General features: G+C 39.5%; 1 protein-coding gene across 1 annotated transcript in view; it reads right to left on the bottom strand.

Moving 5' to 3' along the window:
• Positions 1 to 27,902, bottom strand: part of MICU1 (mitochondrial calcium uptake 1) — a gene marked incomplete at both ends in the record, with an annotated part of 168,062 nt that overhangs the window by 17,155 nt on the left and 123,005 nt on the right. Inside the window, 2 exon segments of the mRNA XM_079709270.1 lie at positions 13,562 to 13,670; positions 26,407 to 26,544. Coding sequence (XP_079565396.1) covers positions 13,562 to 13,670; positions 26,407 to 26,544 — 247 coding nt within the window.

Consider the following 27,902-nt stretch of genomic DNA (forward strand, 5'->3'; position numbering starts at 1 on the left):
TAGTAGAAAGGTACTGTAGTTCATGCAGAAAGGTTCTTTCTCCAAATGGTCAAAAATTCAACAAAGACATGTCATTCTTGCCTGAGAGTTGTCATTCTCACATGAACCATGTAGAACTAAAGAAATAGCCACAATTAAATTTGGCATTTTCACTCTGAGGGATTACATCACGCTGGAATGTAAGTGTGCAGTTGCCACCTGCCTGGGTTCTCCAACTGTTCTGAGGAACATTAGCTCTATAAGTTGTTAAAGACATTCTGAGGCAAGTCAAGTTTGGGAACTACATCACTCTCTTGGAGATTAATAATGCACATTAGCATATTAAAAAGTTGGCAGGAGTAGTGCTGCAGGAAGAAATTCTGTATAACCTGGCATTTTCCAAACTTATTTGAATCATGGAACACTTTTTTTGGGTTTTGTTTTAAATCCACAAAACCATTAACATATTGCAGTATATAATGTTCTTCACGATGCTGTTTTGGAAATTCTGTACTAAATTATGTCTAAAGACAGGTTTGTAAGCTCTAAAATAGCCAAGGAAGAGAGAGTGCCAGGGCCACTAAAAGGTGCCAATTTCTGAAGGTCCTAACCTTTTGGGAAAAAAGGAAGACAGCTGAGACAGAGCAGCAGGCAGACAAAAGTACTCCTGTGCCCACCCCTGCCTCACTCTTTCCCCACCCCTCATAGGGGTCAGAGGCCCTCATTAGCACCTATCACAACAACTTGAACAGCTTGTATCCTTTTCTTTCTCCCCTAATAGACTGTGAGCTTCTTGAGAGTAGAACCCTGTGCCCAGCACAGTGCCTATGCTGCTAGCTGAATGAATGGATGAACCACACTAAATCTGGTTACATCATCAACCTCATAATGGAAGCAGCAGGCATTTTTTAAACATTCACTGCATGATAGGCACAAGGTTAAGTGCTTTGTGTAGATTTATCCTCAGAACAATCCTATGAGGTGGATATTATTATCCTGATTCTAAAAACATAGAAACTAAATTCAGAAATTGCCCAGAGCTACTCAGCTAGTCAATGATGGAGACAAGATTCAAATCCAGACTTGTATTCTTAACTATTACACTTTTCTTCCTCTCTTCTAAGATTCATCTCAGCAGTGAAATTCCATGATTCAGTGAAAGGAGAATTGGTATAGAACTCAAACGAATGGAAAAATCACTAGTATGACTATTAGGATCAGGAATGTTTAAAAGCAAAGGGGAGAGTGCAAGGAGAGCCTGCAAAAGACAGGCACATCTGGCAGAGCAAAGGAAGTGAAGACAGGCACATCTGGCAGAGGGAAGGAACTTGGAACGGTAGCCAAGCACAGGCTAGTCTTTCCATGCACACTGCAGTACATCACTTAACATTGCTGTTATCATGACCCCCTTAAGTTCAGATGAAGGTGAAATGTATGTTAAGTCTAAAAGATAGGGGTTATAGTACACAATGAATTCATGACATGAATTTGTTCTCTGGGTCTACTGTCAAAGGTGAGGGGTTATTGGCTTGAGATCCTATGTCTTTTTCACATCTATCAAGATGTTCATTCACTCATTCATTTATTGAGCAAATATTTATAGGGTGTCTACTATATCCCAGATATTGTCCTAGGCACAGGGAATATATCCAGGAACAAGACAGATAAGCATTCTAGTAAACAGAGACAGATAATAAATGCACACATAAATACACAAGAAAATATCAGGTAGTGATAAAGGCTATGATACAGGCTGATGGAGTTACCAGGAAAGTGATTTATATGAGACCTGAGTTACAAGGAGCCAAATACACAGAGATCCTGGGAAAGAGCACTTGAGGTGAAGGAACGGCCCGAACAAAGGCTTCTGGGTGGGAATGAACTTGATATATCTAGAATATAAAAGAACATGTGGAATGGAGTGAACTGGTAAGAAAGTGATATTTGATGTACTCAAAGGGTATACCAGAGCCATGCCATATGGAGCCCTGTAAGCCTAGGTAAAGAGATCAGGACTAGAGTAGGCTAGGTGGAGAAACAGAGTCAGATTCAGGATGTTTTGGAAGCAGGGACATGGATTTATTGAAGAAATAAATATGGGGATGAACGAGTACAGAATCAAGGATAATGCTTACTTTTGTTTGTTCAAGCTCCTGGACAGATGAGGCATAATTCAGTTAATAAGTATTTATTGAGGGCCTACTATCTATGTACAAATATCACAGTTAGTCTCTGCTCTACCTGATAAGCCATATTTGTGAAAATTCAAGCCCATGTCTATAATTTATGGATAGGAATTGATGACAGTAGTGAAGGCAGAAGATTTTAGGTTAATGCCTCTTTTTAAAAAAAACTATAAAAGCTATAGACAATATAGTTAGTTTTTTATAATTTATATTGAGTAGTCAGGGAAGGCCTCTTTGAAGAAATAGAAGTTAGCCATGCAAAGAGTATAATTAGGTTTAAAAAAATGAGTTGTTTTTTTTTTTTGCGGTACGCAGGCCTCTCACCATTGTGGTCTCTCCCATTGCGGAGCACAGGCTCCGGACACGCAGGCTCAGTGGCCATGGCTCACGGGCCCAGCCGCTCCGTGGCATTTGGGATCTTCCCGGACTGGGGCACGAACCCGTGTCCCCTGCATTGGCAGGCGGACTCTCAACCACTGCGCCACCAGGGAAGCCCAAAAATGAGTTTTTAAACAGACAATACAAATATTCTCATGGTAAATTAAACTCATATATTTTTTTGTGTCTATTTTTGCCTTACTTTGTGGACTATGTATGACTGATATTTAGGTCTTGGTTGCTACAGTGCATTGAATGGTGGCTGCCCCAAGAGATATGTCTACATCTTAGCCTCTAGAACTTGTGAATGTGACTTTGTTTGGAACAAGGGGATTTGCAGATGTAATTAAGGATCTTGAGATGGTACCAGGTGGGCCCTAAATCCAATGACAAGTGTCCTTACAAGAGATATACAGAGGATAGACGCACAGATATACAGAAGAGACAAGGAGGGGGAGGACCACGTGAAGACAGAAGCAGTGACTGGTATTATGCAGCCACAAGCCAAGGAGTGACTAAGCCACCAGAGGCTGGAAGAGGCAAGGGAAGATTCTTTCCTAGAGACTTCAGAGGGAGTGTGGCCCTGCAAACATCTTGATTTCAGGTTTGTAGACTTCAGAACTGTGAAATAACTTTCTGTTGTTTTAGATCACCATGTTTGTGGTAATTTGTTACAGCAGCCCTGGGAAATGAATACACTTGGCTTCTCCCTCTTACTTAGTATGAATCTAGGCCAGTTTCCCCTAGATATCTATCTTTTACACTCAGGGACTCCAAAGTTACACAGATAAAACAATCTAAGAAGTCAAAATAAATGCCAAATATCATCTATCTCAAAACCAAACATACTTTTGGATATCAGATATGACTGTATAATTTGTACCACTGCCTCTGTTAACAAGGATAATGAGGCATGAACTCTATGGAGAGACTAAACATCCCAGGAAATGGTTTGAAGTCATTTGAAAGAAACACTTTATTTATTTATTTTTTAACCACTAGGTTGCACTTTCCTTTGCTACCATTACCCTGAATGATTCTATTTTGTACATCCTGTAATTTTAACACAGACAGTGATTCATCCTATATAATTGTTCTTTAAAGTGAATCTATTGTCTTCAGTTGGACTTTTCAAAAAAAGGTATGCAAATATAAATAGGAGCTTATTAATTTTATTTTAATTATAAGTGATGACTTCAAATTTTACATCTTTGGATTTGCAGATGCTGTCAAACCTGTTTTGTGAAACAAAGCAATACAACCAAAGCTATTCTGAAGAAATGACCCTGTGGTATTACACATACACATACATAACCTCCATGATTTCATTAATTTTTTCCAAAGGCTTCTACAAAGGTCAGAGGAGGTATTATTTTAAACAAACAAAAATAAATATGTAAACAAGCAAGGAGAAAAATGCTGTTTTAAAAAGTTAGTGGATCAAGAAAATGAAATAAAAGGCATCCAGGTTGGAAAGGAAGAAGTAAAATGATCTCTGTTTGCAGATAGCATGATCTTATATTAAAAAATCTTAAGAAATCCACCAAAAAGTATTGAACAAGCAATACTGTGCTTATAAAACCTGAGTCAGTGCTTTGGAGAGATTTAAAAATCACAAATCACAGTACCCAATGGTGAAATAAAAACATTGTCAGATAAACCAAAAACTAAGAGAATTTACTGCTAGCAGATTTGTACCATAAATGATAAAGGAAGTTCTTCAAACTGATGGGAAGTGATACCAGATAAAATTTTAGATATTCAGGAATAAATGAAAAACACTCAAAATGGTAAGTATGAATAAATGGTAAATGTGGCTAAGTATAAAAATTATTATTTCTGTTAATTTACTGAAAAATATAATTGTTGAAAACAAACATCCTAACATTATATGATAGGGATTATAACATATACAGAGGAAATACAAAATGACAACTATAGCATAAAGGATGGGATGATGGTAAATGGAACTGTATGAATGCAGGTTCTTTTTTTTTTTTTTTTTTTTTGCGGTATGCGGGCCTCTCACTGTTGTGGCCTCTCCCATTGCGGAGCACAGGCTCCGGACGCACAGGCTCAGCGGCCATGGCTTACGGGCCCAGCCGCTCCGCGGCATGTGGGATCTTCCCAGACCGGGGCACGAACCCGTGTCTCCTGCATCGGCAGGCGGACTCTCAACCACTGCGCCACCAGGGAAGCCCTGAATGCAGGTTCTTACATTTCACTTGAAGTGGTACAATATTAACTTTAAGTAAACCATGAAAAGTTATAATTTCTAGAGAAACCACTAAAATATAAAATGCAAAAAAGTATAGCTAAAAGGCCACTAGACCCAACTCTATGTCTAGAAGAGATATACCTTAAAGACACAGATAGGATTAACATAAAAGAATAGAGGAAGACATACCATGCAAACAATAACTACCCAAAGAGCTGGAGTAATTAAATCAATATCAGAAAAAATTGACTTCAAGAAAAGGTGTATTACTAAACATAAAGGGGGAATATTTCATAATGATAAAATGGCCAGTTCATCAGGAAAAGACAATAATCATATAATCATTAAGTATGTATGCACGTAATACCAGAGCTCAAAATTAATGAAGCAAAGACTGACATCATTTAAAGGGAAAAACAGATGAGATTGGTTCAAGATGGCAGAGTAGAAGGACATGTGCTCAGTCCCTCTTGTGAGAGCACCAGAATCACAATTAACTGCTGAACAATCATTAACAGGAAGACACTGGAACTCACCAAAAAAGATACCCCACATCCAAAGACAAAGGAGAAGCCTCAATGAGACAGTAGGAGGGGCGCAGTCACAAGAAAATCAAATCCCATAACCTCTGGGTGGGTGACTCACAAACTGGAGAACACTTATACCACAGAAGTCCACCCACTGGAGTGAAGGTTCTGAGCCTCACATCAGGCTTCCCAACCAGGGGGTCCAGCAACGGGAGGAGTTCCTAGAGGAACTCTTCTAGGAACTCCTAGGACCTTCAATTCCTAGAGTATCAGACTTTGAAGGCTAGTGGGATTTGATTGCAGGACTCTGACAGGACTAAGGGAAACAGAAACTCCACTCTTGGAGGGCACACACAAAATAATGTGCACTTCAGGACCCAGGGGAAGGAGCAGTGACCCCATAGGAGACTGAACTAGACCTACCTGATAGTGTTGGAGGGTCTCCTGCAGAGGCGGCAGGTGGCTGTGGCTCACTGCAGGGACAAGGACACTGGCAGCAGAAGTTCTGGGAAGTACTCCTTGGCATGAGCCCTCCCTGAGTCTGCCATTAGCCCCACCAAAGAGCCGGGTAGGTTCCAGTGCTGAGTCGCCTCAGGTCAAACAACCAAAAGGGAGGGAGCCCAGCCCAATGCATCAGCAGACAAGTGGATTAAAGTTTTACTGAGCTCTGCCCACCAGAGCAACACCTAGCTCTACCCGCCACCAGTCTCTCCCATCAGAAAGGTTGCACAAGCCTCTTAGATAGCCTCATCCACCAGAGGGCAGACAGCAGAAGCAAGAAGAACTACAATTCTGCAGCCTGTGGAATGAAAACCACATTCACAGAAAGATAGACAAAATGAAAAGGCAGAGGACTAGGTACTAGATGAAGGAACAAGATAAAACCCCAGAAAAACCACTAAATGAAGTGGAGATAGGAAACCTTCCAGAAAAAGAATTCAGAATAATGATAGTGAAGATGTTCCAGGACCTCAGAAAAAGAATGGAGGCAAAGATTGAGAAGATGCAAGAAATGTTTAAAGACCTAGAAGAATTAAAGAACAAACACCTAGAAGAGTTAAAGAACAAACAAACGAGATGAATGATACAATAACTGAAATAAATATACTAGAAAGAATCTATAGCAGAATAACTTAGGCAGAAGAATGGATAAGTGACGTGGAAGACAGAATGGTGGAACTCACTGCCATGGAACAGAATAAAGAAAAAAGAATGGAAAGAAATGAAGACAGCCTAAGAGACCTCTAGGACAACATTAAACCACCAACATTTGCATTATAGGGGTCCCAGAAGGAGAAGAGAGAGAGAAAGGACCTGAGAAATTATTTGAAGAGATTATAGTCGAAAACTTCCCTAACATGGGAAAGGAAATAGCCACCCAAGTCCAGGAAGCACAGAGAGTCCCAGGCAGGATAAACCCAAGGAGAAACACACCAAGACAGAAAGTAATCAAATTGACAAAAATTAAAGACAAAGAAAAATTATTAAAAGCAACAAGGGAAAAACGACCAGTAACATACAAGGGAACTCCCATAAGGTTAACAGCTGATTTCTCATCAGAAACTCTACAAGCCAGAAGGGAGTGGCACGATATATTTAAAGTGATGGATGGGAAGAACCTACAACCAAGATTACTCTACCTGGCAAGGATCTCATTCAGATTCGACAGAGAAATCAAAAGCTTTACAGATAAGCAAAAGCTAAGAGAATTCAGCACCACCAAACCAGTTCTACAACAAATGTAAAAGGAACTTCTCTAAGTGGGAAACACAAGAGAAGAAAAGGACCTACAAAAACAAATCCAAAACAAATAAGAAAATGGTCATAGGAACATACATATTGATAATTACCTTAAATGTGAATGGATTAAATGCTCCAACCAAAAGACACAGGCTTGCTGAATGGATACAAAAACAAGACCCATAAATATGCTGTCTACAAGAGACCCACTTCAGACCTAGGGACACATACCGACTGAAATTCAGGGGATGGAAAAAGATATTCCATGCAAATGGAAATCAAAAGAAAGCTGGAGTGGCAATACTCATATCAGATAAAATAGACTTTAAAATAAAGAATGTTACAAGAGACAAGGAAGGACACTACATAATGATCAAGGGATCAATCTAAGAAGAAGATATAACAATTATAAATACATATGCAACCAACATAGGAACACCTCAATACATAAGGCAAAGGCTAACAGCTATAAAAGAGGAAATCAACAGTAACACAATAATAGTGGGGGACTTTAACACCTCACTTACACCAATGGATAGATCATCCAGAAAGAAATCAATAAGGAAATACAAGCTTTAAATGACACAATAGACCAGATAGATTTAATTGATATTTATAGGACATTCTATCCAAAAACAGCAGATTACACTTTCTTCTCAAGTGCACATGGAACATTCTCCAGGATAGATCACATCTTGGATCACAAATCAAGCCTTGGTAAATGTAAGAAAACTGAAATCATATCAAGCACCTTTTACAACCACAATGCTATGAGATTAGAAATCAGTTACAGGGAAGAAAACGTAAAAAACACAAACACATGGAGGCTAAACAATATGTTACTAAATAACCAAGAGATCACTGAAGAAATCAAAGAGGAAATAAAAAAATACCTAGAGACAAATGACAATGAAAACATGACAATCCAAAACCTATGGGATGCATCAAAAGCAGTTCTAAGAGGGAAGTTTATATCAATACAATCCTACCTCAAGAAAGAAGAAAAATCTCAAATAAACAATCTAACCTTACACCTAAAGGAACTAGAGAAAGAAGAGCAAACAAAACCCAAAGTTAGGAGAAGGAAAGAAATCATAAACATTAGAGCAGAAATAAATGAAATAGAAACAAAGAAAACAATAGCACAGATCAATAAAACTAAATGCTGGTTCTTTGAGAAGACAAACAAAATTGATAAACCTTTAGCAAGACTCATCAAGAAAAAAAGGAGAGGACTCAATAAAATTAGAAATGAAAAAGGAGACGTTACAAGGAACACCACAGAAACACAAAGCATCCTAAGAGACTACTACAAGCAACTCTATGCCACTAAAATGGACAAAGTGAAAGAAATGGACAAATTCTTAGAAAGGTATAACCTTCCAAGACTGAATCAGAAAGAAATAGAAAATACAAACAGACCAATCTCAAGCAATGAAATTGAAACTGTGATTAAAAATCTTCCAACAAACAAAAGTCCAGGACCAGATGGCTTCACAGGTGAATTCTATCAAACATTTAGAGAAGAGCTAACACCCATCCTTCTCAAACTCTTCCAAAAAATTGCAGAGGGGGGAACACTCCCAAACGCATTCTACGAGGCCACCATCACCCTGATACCAAAACCAGACAGAGATACTACAAAAAAAGAAAATTACAGACCAATATCACTGATGAATATAGATGCAAAAATCCTCAACAAAATACTAGCAAACAGAATCCAACAACACATTAAAAGGATCATACACCATGATCAAGTGGGGTTTATCCCAGGGATGCAAGGATTCTTCAATATACACAAGTCAATCAATGTGATACACCACATTAGCAAATTGAAGAATAAAAACCATATGATCATCTCAATAGATGCAGAGAAAGCTTTCGACAAAATTCAATACCGATTTATGATAAAAAGTCTCCAGAAAGTGGGCACAGAGGGAATCTACCTCAACATAATAAAGGCCATATATGACAAAATCACAGCAAACATCATTCTCAAGGGTAAAAAACTGAAAGCATTTCCCCTAAGATCAGGACCAAGACAAGGATATCCACTCTCGCCACTATTATTCAACATAGTTTTGGAAGTCCTAGCCACAGCAATCAGAGAAGTAAAAGAAATAAAAGGAATACAAGTTGGAAAAGAAGACGTAAAACTGTCACTGTTTGCAGATGACATGATACTATACATAGAGAATTCTAAAGATGCCACCAGAAAACTGCTAGAGCTAATAAATGAATTTGTAAAGTTGCAGGATACAAAATTAATGCACAGAAATCTCTTGCATTCCTATACACTAACAATGAAAGATCAGAAAGAGAAACTAAGGAAACAATCCCATTCACCATTGCAACAAAAAGAATAAAATACCTAGGAATAAACCTACCTAAGGAGGTAAAAGACCTGTACTCAGAAAACTATAAGACACTGATGAAAGAAATCAAAGATGACACAAACAGATGGAGAGATATACCATGTTCTTGGATTGGAAGAATCAATATTGTGAAAATGATTATACTACCCAAAGCAATCTACAGATTCAATGCAATCTCTATCAAAATACCAGTGGCATTTTTTACAGAACTAGAACAAAAAATCTTAAAATTTGTATGGAGACACAAAAGACCCCGAATAGCCAAAGCGATCCTGAGGGGAAAAAAACAGAGCTGAAGGAATCAGACTCCCTCACTTCAGACTACAGGGCTATAGTAATCAAGACAATATGGTACTGGCAGAAAAACAGAAATACAGATCAATGGAACAGGATAGAAAGCCCAGAGATAAACCCAGCACCTATGGTCAACTAATCTACGACAAAGAGGCAATGATATACAATGGAGAAAAGACAGTCTCTTCAATAAGTGGTGCTGGGAAAACTGGACAGCTACATGTAAAAGAATGAAATTAGAACCCTCCCTAATACCATACACAAAAATAAACTCAAAATGGATTAGAGACCTAAATGTAAGCCCAGACACTATAAAACTCTTAGAGGAAAACATAGGCAGAACACTCTATGACATAAATCACAGCAAGATCCTTTTTGACCCAACTCCTAGAGAAATGGAAATAAAAACAAAAATAAACCAATGGGACCTAATGAAACTTAAAAGCTTTTGCACAGCAAAGGAAACCATAAACAAGACAAAAAGACAACCCTCAGAATGGGAGAAAATATTTGCAAATGAAGCAACTGACAAAGGATTAATCTCCAAAATTTATAAGCAGCTCATTCAGCTCAATATCAAAAAAACAAACAACCCAATCCAAAGATGGGCAGAAGACCTAAATAGACATTTCTCCAAAGAAGACATACAGATTGCCAACAAACACATGAAAGGATGCTCAACATCACTAATCATTAGAGAAATGCAAATCAAACTACAATGAGGTATCACCTCACACCAGTCAGAATGGCCATCATCAAAAAATCTAGAAACAATAAATGCTGGAGAGGGTGTGGAGAAAAGGGAACCCTCTTGCACTGTTGGTGGGAATGTAAATTGATACAGCCACTATGGAGAACAGTATGGAGGTTCCTTAAAAAACTACAAATAGGGGCTTCCCTGGTGGTGCAGTGGTTGAGAGTCTGCCTACCGATGCAGGGGACGCGGGTTCGTGCCCCGGTCCAGAAGGATCCCACATGCCGCAGAGTGGCTGGGTCCGTGAGCCATGGCCGCTGAGCCTGCGCGTCCGGAGCCTGTGCTCTGCAATGGGAGAGGCCACAGCAGTGAGAGGCCCGTGTACTGCAAAAAAACCCCCCCAAAACGCCCAAAAAACTACAAATAGAACTACCATACGACCCAGCAATCCCACTACTGGGCATATACCCTGAGAAAATCAGAGAAAACATGTACTACAATGTTCATTGCAGCTGTATTTACAATAGCCAGGACACGGAAGCAACCTAAGTGTCCACTGACAGATGAATGGATAAAGAAGATGTGGCACATATATACAATGGAATATTACTCGGCCATAAAAAGAAACGAAATTGAGTTATTTGTAGTGAGGTGGATGGAACTAGAGTCTGTCATACAGAGTGAAGTAAGTCAGAAAGAGAAAAACAAATACTGTATGCTAACACATGTATATGGAATCTAAAAAAAAAAAAAAGATTCTGAAGAACCTAGGGGCAGGACAGGAATAAAGACGCAGACATAGACAATGGACTTGAGGACACGGGGAGGGGGAAAGGTAAGCTGGGACGAAGTGAGAGAGTGGCATGGACATATATACACTACCAAATGTAAAATAGATAGCTAGTGGAAAGCAGTCACATAGCACTGGGAGATCAGCTCGGTGCTTTGTGACCACCTAGATGGGTGGGATAGGGAGGGTGGGAGGGAGACGCAAGAGGGAGGAGATATGGGGATATATGTATATGTATAGCTAATTCACTTTGTTATAAAGCAGAAACTAACACACCATTGTAAAGCAATTATACTCTAATAAAGATGTAAAAAAAAAAAAAGACCCCATTAAGAAAATGAATAGGCAAGCCACAGACTAGGAAGCTATTCACAAAATATATATCTGATATGGGACTTATATTAGAATATATCAAGAACTTCCACAATTGAATAAGAAAAGCAAACTTATAAAAATGGGTAAAAGATTTGAACAGACACTTTACCAAAGAAGGTATCTGAATGATGAGAACACAAAAAGTTGCTCAATAGCAGAGGTCATCAGGGAAGTACAAATTAATAACACAATAAGGGGACTTCCCTGGTTGTCCAGTGGTTAAGAATCTGCCTTCCAATGCAGGGGACATGGGTTCGATCCTTGGTTGGGGAACTAAGATCCCATACGCCACAGTGCAACTAAGCCCACCCGCTGCAATTACCGAGCATGCAAGCCACAACTAGAGAGCCTGAGTGCCGCAACTCCAGAGCTCACATGCTCTGGAGCCCGTGTGCCACAACTACAGAGCCCACGCACTCTGGAGCCTGTGCGCCACAACCAGAGAGTCTTCACGCTGCAAATACTGAGCCTGCATGCTGCAACTACTGAGCCTGGGTGCCACAACTAGAGAGGGAAGCCCGCACACCTCAGTGAAGAGCCCGCGTGCCACAACAAAAGATCCTGCATGCCACAACAAAGATCCCACGTGCTGCAACAAAGACCCGACACAGCCAAAAATAAAACAAAAAAATAAATATTAAAAAAACCAAACAAACATGAGATACCTTTATATACATTCCAGAATCACAAAAATTAAAAAAGACTGATACCACCAACTGTTGACAAGAATGTGGAACCACTTGAACCGCTGTACATTGTTAGTGGGAGTATAAAAAAGATACACTATGAAAAAGGGTCTGAAAATTTTTTTTATAAACGAAATACATTTCTCTAGACACAGCAATTACTCCTAGGTATTTATCCAAGAAAAATGAAAATACATGTCCTCAAAAAGACTAACACAAGAATATTCATAGTGGCTTGATTCAAGATAGCCAATAATTAGAAACAGCCAAGGTGTCCAACAGAAGAGTGGATAAACAAATTGTGGTGTATTCATATAACGGGTTACTATTCATAAATAAGGAACAAACTACTGTACATGCAACAGCATGGGTGGATCTCAAGCACACGCTGAGAGAAACTTTAGAAAGAGTGTACATTGTATAATTCCATTTGTGTGAAGTTCTAGAACAAACAAAATTCATCTATGGTGGAAAAATACACAGAATTAAGATTGCCTCGTGATAACCAGGGGCAGAAATTGACTGTGAAAGGGCACAAGGGAACTGTAAAAAACTACTGAACTTCAGTTAATATTCATGCTGAAGTATTCGGGAGTGAAGTACTTATGTCTCTAACTTAACTTTGAATGTGACAAAAATTAAAAGAGATTGATAATCAGAAGGATAAATATATGCAGAGATATTCTACCAGGGAAATATAGCAAAATATTCCTTGAGGTGGATATATGGATGTTCTCTGAATAATTATTTCAACTGTTATGTATGTTTGAAATTTTTCATAATAAAATATTGGGGAAAAAACTGTTTTCAATTCCTCTGCTCTCTCACACTGTACAAACTGGAACTGAATTTGTATGAAGTAAGCCAATAGGGGGTGCTATTTTCAGAATCATGATTTTATCTTTTAAAGAAAAACACAAAAACTTTAACATGAAAAACAAACCAAACCATTCCTTCTCAACAAAGAATGAATTAAAATGAACAGCAACTTTAGCTTCACATTATATATGTCATAACTCTGGCTCTAAAGAGAGAATGTCTGAATTTCATTCACTGTTCCTCAGCTTAGATGCCTGTTTCAAAGACTAATCATTTAAAGATGGGAATCTGCCTTGACTATATAGCCTTTAGCACAAGACAATATATTTGCTGAATTTGGCCTCTCAGGGTGAAATGCAAGGCTCATACAGTGTCAACAAAACAAATCAAAAAACAATGTCAAGAAAAATTCGCGTATTACTGTTAAGGATGGGTAATCACCTAATGGATTACAGATTCAGTGTTTACAGCGTCAAGAAAAAAATTTTGGGTTTCATTACCTTTATCAAGAGATGCACCAGCCATATGGTAAAAGCTCAATGCAGTGTCTACATCATTAATGTTCTTTAAGAAAGTAAAGAAGTTCTCCACTTCCTGAAATGTTAGACCCTGAAATAAGAAAGACAGTTAAGTAAGGCAGGAACCTGTACAAAAAGCAGCATAAAAATGCAGAAAACTAGGCAGTTATTCATGCTTATAAATCAGAAATTTATGCTATGTCTAGAACAGAGACTCAACAAATTAGTCAAGGAATGTCAAATTTGTACACAACAGGGGAAGAAAACTCTGGTATTTTACCCTGAGAAATGCATGTTGGCTAATTGCTTTCCCCTTGTATGTAAAATTTGACATAAAGCTGTTTAAAGTTATGGCTGGATATCTTTAAAGAAAATATTTCTAACTATACCCTCCAATTAGTCACAATATCTGTTGTGACACTTCCTAACTGAGCTGTAGCCACTTGATCTGTTATACCTCGTAACAAGTAAGACCCATCAGGACTTTCATTTTAATAATCTACTCATAGGCCAGTCAAGCTTTTTTTTTTTTTTTTTTGATAGGCTCTGGCTCCACCTTCTGGACTACCCCTCCTCTGAAGAAATGCCCTGGCTCCGCCCCTTCCTGGTAATAGGTAAGCCCCACCCCTAGTGCGTGATGGTGTCTTTGTGACCTAATGCACCGCGTGTTTCCAGGGTGGAGCCAGAGAGGGTGGGCATTTAGGCTGTGCCGAACCCTCAACCCCCGTCCAGGTGACCACAATCCCCGAAAATCCTCACGCGGGACCCCAAATATCCCAGCCCCATGACCTCGAAGGCCTTTGGCTCTAACCCCCTAAATGCCCCATGCCCCCGAGAGGCCCTACCACCCAATCCCTTAATGTCTAATGCCTCCCAAATCTTCAATCCAACCCTGTCCCGATGTGGCAACTGAGTCTTCCCGGGGGCACCTGTCTCATATTATCTGAGAACAAGTCAGACTGGTCCAGAGAATGACAGAGAAGGGGATCCTCCCAAGGATTTGGGGAATCCTTGATCCAATCATGCCGCTCCCCAGGAGACGTTGGGAACCCAGGACATGTCGGGATTGAGGAGATACGAGGTGATGCAGGAAGCTGAGGAGGAGGAGGAGGAGGAGTCCCAGTCAAGCTTTTTGAGGCTTAAACTAACTGAAGAACCACCAAAGTCAGTAATATACATGGGAACGGTTTCAGCATTTAGCAGAATGCAAGCAACTGGGACAGTTGTTCGTTATCTCAATTTAAAAGCTACTAATGAAGCAATTTGCCATGTAACTTTAGTCTGATGGAAGTCTGTGAATGAGGAAATTCTTTTCAAAAGCTGGTCAAAGATTTGCTGATCTTTGATGCTACTTTCTATGATGGCTCAAGAGAGTAGTTGGATAAACAGGGATTAGAGGGAGGAAGATTTGTCCTATATGCCTGTTTCCCATTTCTCACACATCATGCTATGATGGAAATGAATACAATCTCTAAGAAGTGAGTAACACTGGGGAGACACTGAGGTTAATGCCTTCTAATGAAGCATCAGGTCCTTTTATGGACTGCAGATGTTGACAGGCTTCTACTCAGTACTGATCCTCTTCCGATCTCTATTTCCCCAAACTACAGAGCCCAGGAATCCACATCGGTAACTCAGTAAAAAGGAAACCTTAACATAGACAATCTATAGCACATTCCTGGTACTCTCCAAACTGGCCAATGGCATCTTTCTCATTTCATCAATCAAACTAAAAGCTAAAATACTCTGTGTATGATTATGTCACATGATCTTTTTAGTTTTTCTCCTTAGAATCATAGAACTTAAAATTTTTTTAATTGTGGAATATGATGACCATATAGAAAGGCGCATAAAACAAACTGTTGTAAAATGAACACCCATAAAATCTCGATTCAGGTCAAGAAACAGACAATTATCAGCATCCCAGAAATCTCCCTCTCTTCCCCAACGTGACCCTTCCCAGTTATGAGCCTCTTCTCCCAGTGATAAGTACTGCAACTTTTAGGATATTCATTTCCTTGCTTTTCATAAAAAATAGCTTTACTATCTATTTATGCATCCTTAGACATATGTTTAAGGAATTTAAATATGTCTGTTTAATTTTATAAATGGAACCATGCAGTATGTATTCTATTATATATGGATTCTCTAAGATTTTTCAATGTTTTTGTGTATATCTGTAGTTCATTCATTTTTATTGCCGTAAGTATTCCATCGTGTGACTCTCTATTCTATTTGGGCTATCTCCTGTTTTTGGCAATTACAAATGGTTCTCCATCTGTATTTAAGCATTCATTCAAACATTTATGGAGCAACTACTATATACCAAGCTCCATAACTTTTGGCAGTGAAAAAGGCCTATATTAAATAATTCTGCCCCAACTTGAGGTCATTCTCTTAAGGTCACTCTCAGAGGTAGGGTTCATTCCTTGTACAAATGTCATAGTATGCTATCTAATGTAAGCACTAGGCTAGAAACAACATTATAAGAGGGAAGAATTCCACTGGATCAGAAGCACAGGTTTTACAATATCACCTGCTTGTGGATGGATACACTAATACCATCTTCTCTTCCTCTTTATCAAAAGATGTGCAGAGGTGGGAACAACCCAAGTGTCCACTGATATATGAATGGATAAACAGAATGTGGTGTATACATATAATGGAATAGTATTCAGCCTTTAAAAGGAAAGACATTCTGATACATGCTACAACAAGGATGAACCTTGAAGACATTATGCCAAGGGAAATAATCCAGTCACAGAAGGACAAATGCTGTATGATTCCACTTATACGAGGTACCTAGAGCAGTTAAATTCATACAGACAGAGAGTAGAATGGTGGTTTCTAGGGGTGGGCGGCAGGGGATAATGGGGAATTATTGTTTAATGGGTATGGAGTTTCAGTTTGGGAAGATGAAAAAAGTTCTGGGGATGAATGGTGGTGGTATTCTTTGCACAGCAGTGTGAATGTACTTACTGCTACTAAACCATTTAAATATGGTTAAAATGGTAAATTTTGTTATGTATATTTTACCACAATTTAAAAAAAGACATGCTAAAGTTTTTCTATTTTTTTTATTAGGGTGTGAATTTCCACAGGCGAGGTAAGGATAGGGGTCTGAGTTTATGAAAGGGTTTTTAAGGCTAAAAGGTTGACATAAAATTCCTAAAACAGAAAGGGCATGGTAAAGGAATTGCCTCCCACTCTGATAAACAACCTCTGATGTATGTTAGCTAATTTATTGTGAAACATCAAATGCTCAAGACCACAGTGCTTATGTTGAGAATTATTTGAGAACAGATAGAAGAATCTAAACTGAGTGGTTATTCATTTGATGATTTAGAAAAACAGTGGAATACAACTCATACTATGCCATTATTAAATAAAAATGTGTAACATTTTGCCTTTTATTACATGGATATAATAAAAAATATTTATCAAGCACTATGCCAGGAACAGTGAGGAAAATAAAATTGCATTGGACATGGGCCTCCTTAAAGGAAAGATGATGCCATTCACAGAATTCTTATTTCTTGGTAATTACCTTAGTAAAAAATCCAGAGGTCTATTAGAATAAAGCTAGAATAAGACTATAGCATGAGGTTCGTGGATAGAAAGTGCAAAGATAGGCTTTTTGCAAGTTGAGTTGCTCAGACTTAGAAGGCTACAGTTTAAGCACAATCTATTGTCAGGTGACTTGAACTGCAGACATAGTAGTGAAAAGGAAATATCCTTCTCTGAGGCTTGGCATTAAAGGGATTTTTTTTTTTTTTTTTTGACATACTATGGGGAAGTGGAAGAAGCAGGAGTTATTTTATTCTGTGATTAACTGTTCAACAAACCAGTTATCTATCTATCCTTGGAAAAAAGAACATATATAAGACTGGGCTCTAAATGACTAAAAAAAGAAGATAAAATTAACAGTACTTTGACAATAGAAGTACTTCTTTATGTTGTTTAAAAATGAATTTAAGGGCCTCCCTGGTGGCGCAGTGGTTGAGAGTCCGCCTGCCGATGCAGGGGATACGGGTTCGTGCCCCGGTCTGGGAGGATCCCATATGCCGCGGAGCGGCTGGGCCCGTGAGCCATGGCTGCTGAGCCTGCGCATCCGGAGCCTGTGCTCCGCAACGGGAGAGGCCACAACAGTGAGAGGCCCGCATACCACAAAAAAAAAAAAAAAAAAAAAAAAAAAAAAAAAAAAAAAAAATGAATTTAACATTAGAGAAGTTGTTAAACAAGCAAATAGAATTGCCTTTCAAAACTAAAAGCAACTGATAAAATCTTTAGGAGAAAACAGAAAATCTTCATGACCTTGGGTAAGGCAAAGAGTTTTTAGATATGACACCAAATGCACAATCCATAAAAGAAAAAAAATTGATAAATTAGATTTCATCAAGATTAAAAACTTTTGTACTTCAAAATACTGAGAAAATAGACAAATCACAGACTGGGAGAAAATATTTAAAAATCATATATCTGATAAAGGATTTGTATCCAGAATTATATAAAGAACTCTTACAACTCAATGAGATCATAATAATAACCCAATTAAAAAAAAAGATTTGAATAGACATCTTCCAAACAAGATATATGAATGGCTAGTAAGTACATGAAACAATGCTCTGGATCATCATTCATTATGGAAATGCAAATTAAAATGACAATGAGATACCACTACATACTTATTATTGGGTTGGCCAAAAAGTGCCTTCGGTTTTCAAGTACAAATAAAAGACACATTTTTCATTTTCACCACAAACTTTATTGAACAACATATTCACCATTTTGTTCCACTACCTTCTGCCATTTTTCAGGCAACTTCATAATTCCATCTGCCCAAAACTTTTTTTTTTTTGGTCTGCATTCAGTCTTCATTGCTGCGCGTGGGCTTTCTCTAGTTGCGGTGAGCGGGGGCTATTCTTCGTTGCAGTGCGCGGGCTTCTCATTGCGGTGGCTCCTCTTGTTGCGGAGCACGGGCTCTAGGTGTGTGGGCTTCAGTAGTTGCAGTACACTGGCTCAAGAGCGCATGGGCTTCAGTAGTTGTGGCATGTGGGCTCAGTAGTTGTGGCTCGTGGGCTCTAGAGCGCAGGCTCAGTAGTTGTGGAGCACAGGCTTAGTTGCTCTGTGTCATGTGGGATCTTCCCGGACCAGGGATTGAACCCATGTCCCCTGCATTGGCAGGCGGATTCTTAGCCACTGCATCACCAGGGAAGTCCCTTCCCAAAACTTTTTATCTTTTTGAGCAAAGAACTGTTCCAGGTGCCTTTTATAGTCTTCCAGGGAATTGAAATTTTTTCCATTAAGATCTGAATAAATGGAAATCCAAAGGTGCAATGTCTGGTGAATACAGCAGATGAAATGGAACTTCCCAGCCAAACTGTAACAGTTTTTGCCTGGTCATCAAAGGAACATACGGTCTTGAGTTATCCTGATGGAAGATTATGTGTTTTCTGTTGACTAATTCTGGATGCTTTTCATCGAGTGCTGCTTTCAGTTGTTCTAATTGGGAGCAGCACTTGTTGTAATTAATTGTTTGCTTTTCTGGAAGGAGCTCATAATAGAGGACTCCCTTCCAATCCCACCATATATAACATCACCTTCTTTGGATGAAGACCGCCTTTGGTGTGGTTGGTGGTGGTTCATTTAGCTTACCCCATGATCTCTTCCATTCCACATTATTGTACAGTATCCACTTTTCATCGCCCATCACAATTTGTTTTAAAACAGAACGTTTTTGTTATGTTTAAGTAGAGAATCACATGTGGAAATACGGTCAAGAAGGTTTTTTTCGCTTAACTTTATGGAACCCAAACATCAAAGTGATTAACATAACAAGCTAGTGTAAATGACTACATTATTATATGAATGCATTTATATGAAATTTCCAGAAAAGGGAAATCTATAGAGACAGAGGAAGATTTATGGTCGTGTAAGGCTACGGCGGAAACAGGGATTGACTGCAAACTAGCATGAGGGATCTTTTTGGGGTGATGGAAATCTTCTAAAACTAGATTGCAGTGATGATTGCCTAACTCTATAAATTTACTAAAAATCATTGATGGGTAAACTGGTGAATTGTACACTTAAAATAATTTATACATACTTCATGATATACAGATTATACCTCAATAAAACTGTTAAAAAATAAAAAGCAGTTATAGTAGAATGAGAAGAGGGGGAAGGAAAATTTGGCTTCCTCTGGAGTCAGCTCTAAAGCCAGATATCTAGTGCTGACAGGCCATAGGTAGTGCAAACACATTGTAATGATGATTCCTTGCCTTGTCTTTTAATTGGTCATAGCAAATCCAACTGCCAAGAATCAATCTAATTGCCTGAGCTCCCTCTGTGGCCCATTAAAAAAATAAGTCTCCTTCCTTCTTCTTATATGCTATGTTTCTCACCAATCTAATCTCTCACCTGCTCCATTTTCTGCTTACTTTTAAAAAGCATTTAAATTATTTTTACACCAGGTAATATATGGATATGGTACAAAATGTTACACAGTACCAAGTAATTCTTCCTTCCCTGTCATCCAGTCTCCCTCCCTATGTGTCACTGTCACCAATTTCTTGGGTACCTTTTCAGAGATGTTTCTGTACTTGTCTTGTTCCAATAAAGCATTTCCCCATTGCAAAGCCCAGACTTTTCTTCAACTGGTTGGTGTCTGGCAGCAGAGGGAAATTACACCATTTCCATTAGTTACATTTCTATAAGAACCTAATAGTCCTGAAACATCACTTTCTTCATATGTTCATTCCTCCTGCTGACAAAATATCAGTGACACCCACTGTCAACTGGAAAGACCGCAAACTTCTTAGCTCAGTATACAAGGTCCTCTACAATCTGATTCCATAATTTACCTTTCTAGCTATCTCACTAAGAATCTATAGGTTAGAGTATAGCAACACTGTTTTTCTTGCTTCCTCTAAACCTTTCTGCTTATTCAAATCATGGAGAATAAACAGTGACAATAAACAGGTTTATTAGTAGGAAGATTATGGACTCTGGAATGAGACAGTCCTGGCTTTGAATCCTAGTGCCACCTCTTAAGACACTGTGTGATCTCAGACAAATAACTAAGGCTCAGAAAAAGTATTTTTCATCTCAAAAATGGGGATTCTATCCACCAAGCAGGATGTGATAATTAGGGAGAAGATAAGTAAAATGCCTAGTACATAAAAAGTACTCAGTAAATAGTAGGGCAAAGTCCTTAGTAAGCTGGCAGGCTCATTACTACAGAGCCAGCGGCAGTGAATTTACTCAGTTATGCCCTGGAATACACTCTCTTCTCTGGTATGTGTAGGGCCTTGAGGGATAGGAAATAGGAAAAAGGTTAAGGTATATGAAACTAATTGTGTGTGTGGAAAACCAAAAATAAAACAGGGGGAAAATACATAAAATTAAATCTCTTAATAGTAATTCACAGTTTAGTACTCCTTTGGGGGAAGTAAAGGTTTCAAAGCTAATCAGTAAAACAAAGCATATCAGTAGAGTTCTAATCTTTTTTTAGTTTAAGGGTCACACCTTGGGTGCTATACATAGTGGCTTTGGTGGGCACCCAATAATTGGAGTTAGAGTTTTTCAAGGGCTCTGCTAGCAATGTTTCTAGAATCTGATATCCTCTGCAGACCACAATGTGGTTCACCTCTCAAATATCTGTGAGAATATGTGAACAGGGGAGCCCACATGAATATTATCCACAGAAAACATGAAAAGTTAATAATCTAATAGTTTTATTAAACTTGTTTGATAAATACTAACCCTACTTAATGGCTAGTAGCAAGATTAATAAGCAATGCTATACACAAAGACTGTTGAGGATAGGGCTGTAAGAGGAAACACATAGCAAAAGCAAATACCTTTATAACCTCTGTTTGTCAAAATCCTACTCTGCCTTTCAGGCAAAGTTCAAATTGTACCTCCTCCAAGGTACAAGAATTCTTACTCAGTCTCTTCAGCTGGTTCTAATCTTTCTCATTGGTGCTCCCAAAAGAACTCATTATCTTTATTAGGGTATTTAATATACATTCATCAATGCATTTGACAAACATTTGCCTATGAAACATCGTATAGAGGATGGCAAAGATGAGTAAGACAGTGCTCTCAAGAGGCTCAAAGTTGAGTGAGTTGTCTTGTACCATAATTATTTATTATCTGTCTCCCTCCACTTGAGGGCAGAGACTTGGTTTTGCTCATTCCTGTATTCCCAGTATTTAGAAGAATGCCTGGCACATGGTGGGTGCTCAATAAATACTGAATATGAAATTATATAGTTCTTTGCATACATCTATTTTTTACTAAACTATTACAGATAGGTGATGGTTTTATCTTTTATCTTTCTCACAGCACCTGGCTTTGTGTCTTGAATATAGCAATGTCTGCCACTGAACTGTAATTTTCAATTCATCCTTCAGTGGATTTGCTAAATTATTAAAGTTTGCAGTTTCTGCACTCTTAACCACAGAGAACCACCACTGTGAATTACACTTACGAAGTCTCAGAAAACTCTGTCTTTCTTTTAATGAGGAGAAAAGGTAATTTGGAGGATGGAAAGTAAAAAAAGTTAAAGTTGAGTCAGATTTGACCTAGAAGAAAAAGTCACAGAAAAAAAAGATATTGAGGGGAATGGGGACAATCTGATAGTGGATAGGGACTAAACTTTAAAACAAAGCAAAAACAAAACATGTTTCCCATAAAGCAAAAAAAGAAAGAAAGAGAAGAAAAATCTGCCTTTGTTAAGTAAGAAACATGGCAGTTACTCAGAGCATGAATAGAGTAATTTTTCCAGGCATGGCAGGTTCCCCAATTCTTCCAGCTATTACTCAGGAACAAAACTAGAGACGCTGATGGAGCAGGCCTTTCCAGAGCAGTGGCTCGCAAGCCTAACTGCACATTAGAATCACCTGGGGAGACTTTTAAGAACTATTGATGCCTGAACTCATCCACTGAGCTTCTGATGTAGTTACTTTGAAGAGGGCCCCAACACCACATTTGTGAAAAATTCCCCAAGCGAGCCTACTGGGAGACCAGGTCTAAAGCACTGCCTTACAGGAAGAGTATGGTTAGGAGAAATAGAATTTTGCTAGAGAAGGGACAAGATCTGTAATAGGAAGCCCTGGGTTTTATTAGTCCAGACTCTGGGTGGATCATTAATTTCTCTTTCTCTCTATATATATTTTCAAAGGCAAAATGAGATCTAACGAAGCAGTTAGAAACACAAAAAAGAAAAATGGCTGTGAAGCACTGCATGGTCATAAAGTAATACACAAATAGTTATTTAATACCACCACTAGGACCTTCAATCTTTTAGGTCTGGTTTCATATTTTGTACAGAACTCCACACAGAAAATGATTAACATGTGCCAAATGAAAACACATTTTCATGTTAACAAATCCAAAGTGGAACAAAAGAAGCAATTAGGAAGCAGACAGTGATCCCCCTATAATGGGAAATGGTCCCAGAGAGATGGGTTGGTAACCTTAGGAGCAAAGGCCCTTCATTAACTCTCATTTTAGTTAACTGCTATGTTCACAAACTATTTAATCAACATGAGAGTACAATCAATCTCAATCTCCCTGCTAAGGCAGGCTAGAAATTCTGGGCCAGAAATAATTTAGCACCCCAGATTTTCATCACCTAACAAAATCTGTCCTTTCATTTCAGGGCTCTTTTGCAAGGTCTTCAGGTCCTAAATTAACTCCTGCCAAAGCTAAAATACTTTATTCCTTTAAGGGAGATGTCTTCAACACCCAATTTATTGCTTTTAAATATAAATTCACAACAAAACATGAATTAGCCTATCATGATAGATAATTATTTTAAGGTCAAATCAATGCGTGGACTAAACTTTAAAAATAGGTCTGGTCAAAAGAAAGGAGTGTTCCCTATAAAATCCACCTGTATTTGCAATTAATTTTTTGAATTACAATTTCCAACAGATATGAGCTGGGTACTAGGTAGTGTAGGAGTTCTCTCTGGGAGAAAAGCATTGTCCTCTGTCACTTTCTGTTAATGACTCTTCCTCCATAGCCAAGGGAACACCTTGGGCTGGACTGAACTCAGAGAAGCTGACACTTTTTCTCAGAATCCAGCCTGTTCTCAGTTGCAGTCCACAGCCTGTTCAGAGGTCCGTTCAGCTTTTCAACATCCAAGACAAGGAGGAAAAAGTCTAGCTGATAAGAATTGTTTTCCACCAACTTGGGGCGATGCTATTCATGCAAGATTTCATGCACGAAGACTAATAACTAAGAAAACTGAGACAAGCACTAGCAATCCTATTTCTTATTTTCAGTTACTGAGTCTTTAAAGCTTAGAGTCTGCATCTAGGATAAGGCTCTTTTTTTTTTTTTTTTTTTTTTTGTGGTACACGGGCCTCTCACTGTTGTGGCCTCTCCCATTGTGGAGCACAGGCTCCGGACGCGCAGGCTCAGTGGCCATGGCTCACGGGCCCCGCCGCTCCGCAGCATGTGGGATCTCCCGGACCAGGGCACGAACCCGTGTCCCCTGCATCGGCAGGCAGACTCTCAACCACTGCACCACCAGGGAAGCCCTAGGATAAGGCTCTTCAATTCATGAGGCCAGGAATGTTAAGTGATTTGTCTAACGTCCACAGAAATCTCTGAGGCAGGACTTGAACTCATCTTCTAGTTCCATGTCTACCACACCGCACTACCTTGGCAATCCCTCATGGAACATGTTTAGTGCCAGGTCAGTTTCCCAGTCATGGCCAAATGGTAACTGTTGTCAGGTGGAAAGGGTATTGAATTGAGAATGAGATCTGGGTTCTAGCCCTTGCATTGCTCTCGCTCTCTCTCTCTCTCTCTCTCTCTCTCTGTGTGTGTGTGTGTGTGAGATCTTTAAGAGATCTGCCTCTTTACTAGTTTCTGGTTCAGTTTGTTCATCCCACCCCCTGGAAAACCCCAGATGCTGACCCAATTCTACCATGTGCCTCTTCTTGTACGAGGTACAGCTCTGAAGGGTGTCACAGAGCAGTGTTGACAAGTGTCATCATAAATCCATGGTCTCTAATCTCAATGCTGCTCAAAAAAGGCCCAATCATCTCCTGAAATCTCTAATAATCTTATTCTCAATCTTTTTGCTTCTACGCTTGCTCCTTTCCAAACTACTCTTCATAAAGCAACCAGAGTCATCTCTTTAAACATACACATAGCCATGCCATTTCACTGATCACAACCCTTTAATAGCTTCTCTTTGCACTATGAATAGAATCCCAACTTGTTCCACACCTACAAGGCCCTGCATGTTCTTGCCCCCATCTCCCTCTCAGACCTCACCTCAGACCATTATCCTCTTTGTTAGTATGCTCCAACCACAATAGTCCCCTTTTAGTTCCTCACACATGCCAGATTCATCTTTCCTCCTTGTTATGGACTGAATGTTTGTGTCCCCCCCACCCCCCAAACTCACACACTGAAGCCTTAACCCCCACTGTGGCTGTATTAGGAGATGGGGTCTCTAAGAAAATAATTAAGGTTAAATGAGGTCACAAGGCTGGGGCCCTGATCCTATAGGATTAGTGTCCTTATAAGAAGACACATTAGAGAGCATGCTTTCTCTCTCTGCAAAAACACTAAGATCATGTGAGGGCATAGCAAGAAGGTGGCTGTCTATAGGACAGGAAGAGAGCCCTCATTAGAAACCCAGTTTGCTGGCACATTGATCACGGACTTCTAGCCTCCAGAACTGTGAGAAAAGAAATTCCTGTTGTTTAAGCCACCCAGTCTGTAGTATTTTGTTATAGCAGCCTAAGCAGAGTAATACACTGCCTCAGAGTTTTAAACATATGCCATTTCTCCTTTCTGGAGCTTCCTCTCTGTTCTTCCTTCCTCTTTCCTTCTTTTCTACTTCCTTACTTGTTGTTCTAATATGCCTTCCAATTGGACCATTGTAATAAAACAGCTCTCCCAAAGGTCACCATTTTACCAAAACCAATGGGTATTTATCATCTCATTTTACTGGACCCTTTCAGTCCCATATGACACTGTAGACCCCTTAGTTCATGAACACTCTTCTTCCTTGGCTTTGATTTCACTACTTCCTCTAGGTATTTCTCTAACCATTTCCTCAAGATTTCATTCTGGAGCTCCTTAAATGTTTGTGTTCTACTTGATCTTGCCCTTGGCTCATAGTTCTTTTCTGTTTAATATCCTCCTTGGGCAACTTCATCCATTCTTGTGGTTTTAATTCCAATAATGTGTTGATGATTCCCAAATCTATCTCAGTCCTCTAAAGTAGATTTGAATATCCAATTGGCTGCTAACCATCTCTGCTTGGATAGTCCACAGGCATCTTAAACTCAAGATATCTACAAGTGAACACTTCATCTCCCTCTGTAAACCAGCCTGTCTCTTTATTTTTTATTTTTATTTTTTTTGTGGTACGCAGGCCTCTCACCGCTGTGGCCTCTCCCATTGCAGAGCACAGGCTCCAGATGCACAGGCTCAGTGGCCATGGCTCACGGGCCTAGCCGCTCCGCGGCATGTGGGATCTTCCCAGTCCGAGGCACGAACCCGTGTCCCCTGCATCAGCAGGCGGACTCTCAACCACTGCGCCACCAGGGAAGCCCCAGCCTGTCTCTTTAAATTCACAATCTCAGTTCATGGTGCCACCCATGGTCTGAACAAAAAACATGGGGTCATTTGGGGCTCTCCCCTCTTCCTCACTCACTGCTCTTTTTTTTTTTTCAGGTACCAGAGATAAATCAGTCATAATTAGTCATTATTTCACTCTCATTATGTTAGTGCCTTTGCAATTACAATATGCTCCCATGGTTCCTTTTCTTCCTCTAGGCAAAGATACCTACCTTTCCCTCTTTGAAGTGCTTCTTGAGCTGCTTCTGCATGGCAGTCAACTTCTTAGACTGTACCCCACTGTAGGCCAGCAGCATGCCACCAAACTGCCTCTCGGTGATCCTCCCATCCACAGGGTCATGGCGTTCAAACTGGGAAGGGAACAGAAAGAGTGTTCATGGGGTCAAATGGAAAGTACTTTGACATGGAATGCGGAATGATCAACTGTGTTGGATGGCAGAGAATAGCTGATGGCTGGGACCATATTTTGAACTATAATTCTCACCAAGATTTTAAAAGATCAGTCAGAAATAAAAGATTTGTGTGTTCTTTTTTTTAATGTATCTATTTTATTTATTTATTTTTGGCTGTGTTGGGTCTTCATTGATGTGCATGGGCTTTCTCTAGTTGCAGCGAGCAGGGACTACTCTTCCATTGAGGTACACAGGCTTCTCATTGCAGTGGCTTCTCTTGTTGCAGAGCACGGGCTCTAGGTGCGTGGGCTTCAGTAGTTGTGGCATGTGGGCTCAGTAGTTGTGGCTTGCAGGCTCTAGAGCACAGGCTCAGTAGCTGTGGCGCATGGCCTTAGTTGCTCTGCGGCATGTGGTATCTTCCCAGACCAAGGCTTGAACCCTTGTCCCCTGCTTGGCAGGCAGATTCTTAACCACTGTGCCACCAGGGAAGCCCAAAAGATTTGTGTTCTTATTCCAGTTCTGCCACTGGGTTACCCAACTACTCTAAGCCTCAATTTCCTCACGGATAAAAAGAGCTGCTATAACATCTTATATACCTTCTAGATCAGGAGCTTCCTTGTGGGAATAAAAACAATGTTAAAACTCCATTCAAATTCATGAGTAATAGTATTAGTAATAAGTGCTCTCTGGATCATCCATGTCCCTGCTACTCAGAGAAAACTTAAAAGCTAATTATTACAAATTTGATCAATTATACATATGTAAAAGTCATATCAGTTCCTTGATCTGTACTTAATATTGTTATACATTCAGACCTCTAAGCATTTCAAAGAAGAGTAGTGTTTTCAGCTTTCCCCCAAAATGGTAATCAAATGCTAGAACAACGCCAGAGCTTGAAAAAAATGTATAGAGCATAGGATGCCTCAATTAGACATGCATACTTATCATAAAGCTAAAAAATCATGAAGTGCATTTAAACATGCAGATGGAAAGGTTAAGTATAAAGGACCTCTAGCTAATCTAAGTAATATCAGAAAACTAAGATTTTCATTTAAAAATGGAGAGAAGGGGCTTCCCTGGTGGCACAGTGGTTAAGAATCCGCCTGCCAATGCAGGGGACACAGGTTCGAGCCCTGGTCGGGGAAGATCCCACATGCTGCAGAGCACCTAAGTCTGTGCGCCACAACTACTGAGCCTGCACTCTACAGCCCGTGAGCCACAACTCCTGAAGCCCGGATGCCTAGAGCCTGTGCTCTGCAACAAGAGAAGCCACCACAATGAGAAGCCCATGCACCGCAACGAAGGTAGCCCCAGCT

The sequence above is a fragment of the Hyperoodon ampullatus genome (assembly GCF_949752795.1).
Source record: "Hyperoodon ampullatus genome assembly, chromosome: 1".
NCBI lineage: Eukaryota > Metazoa > Chordata > Mammalia > Artiodactyla > Ziphiidae > Hyperoodon > Hyperoodon ampullatus.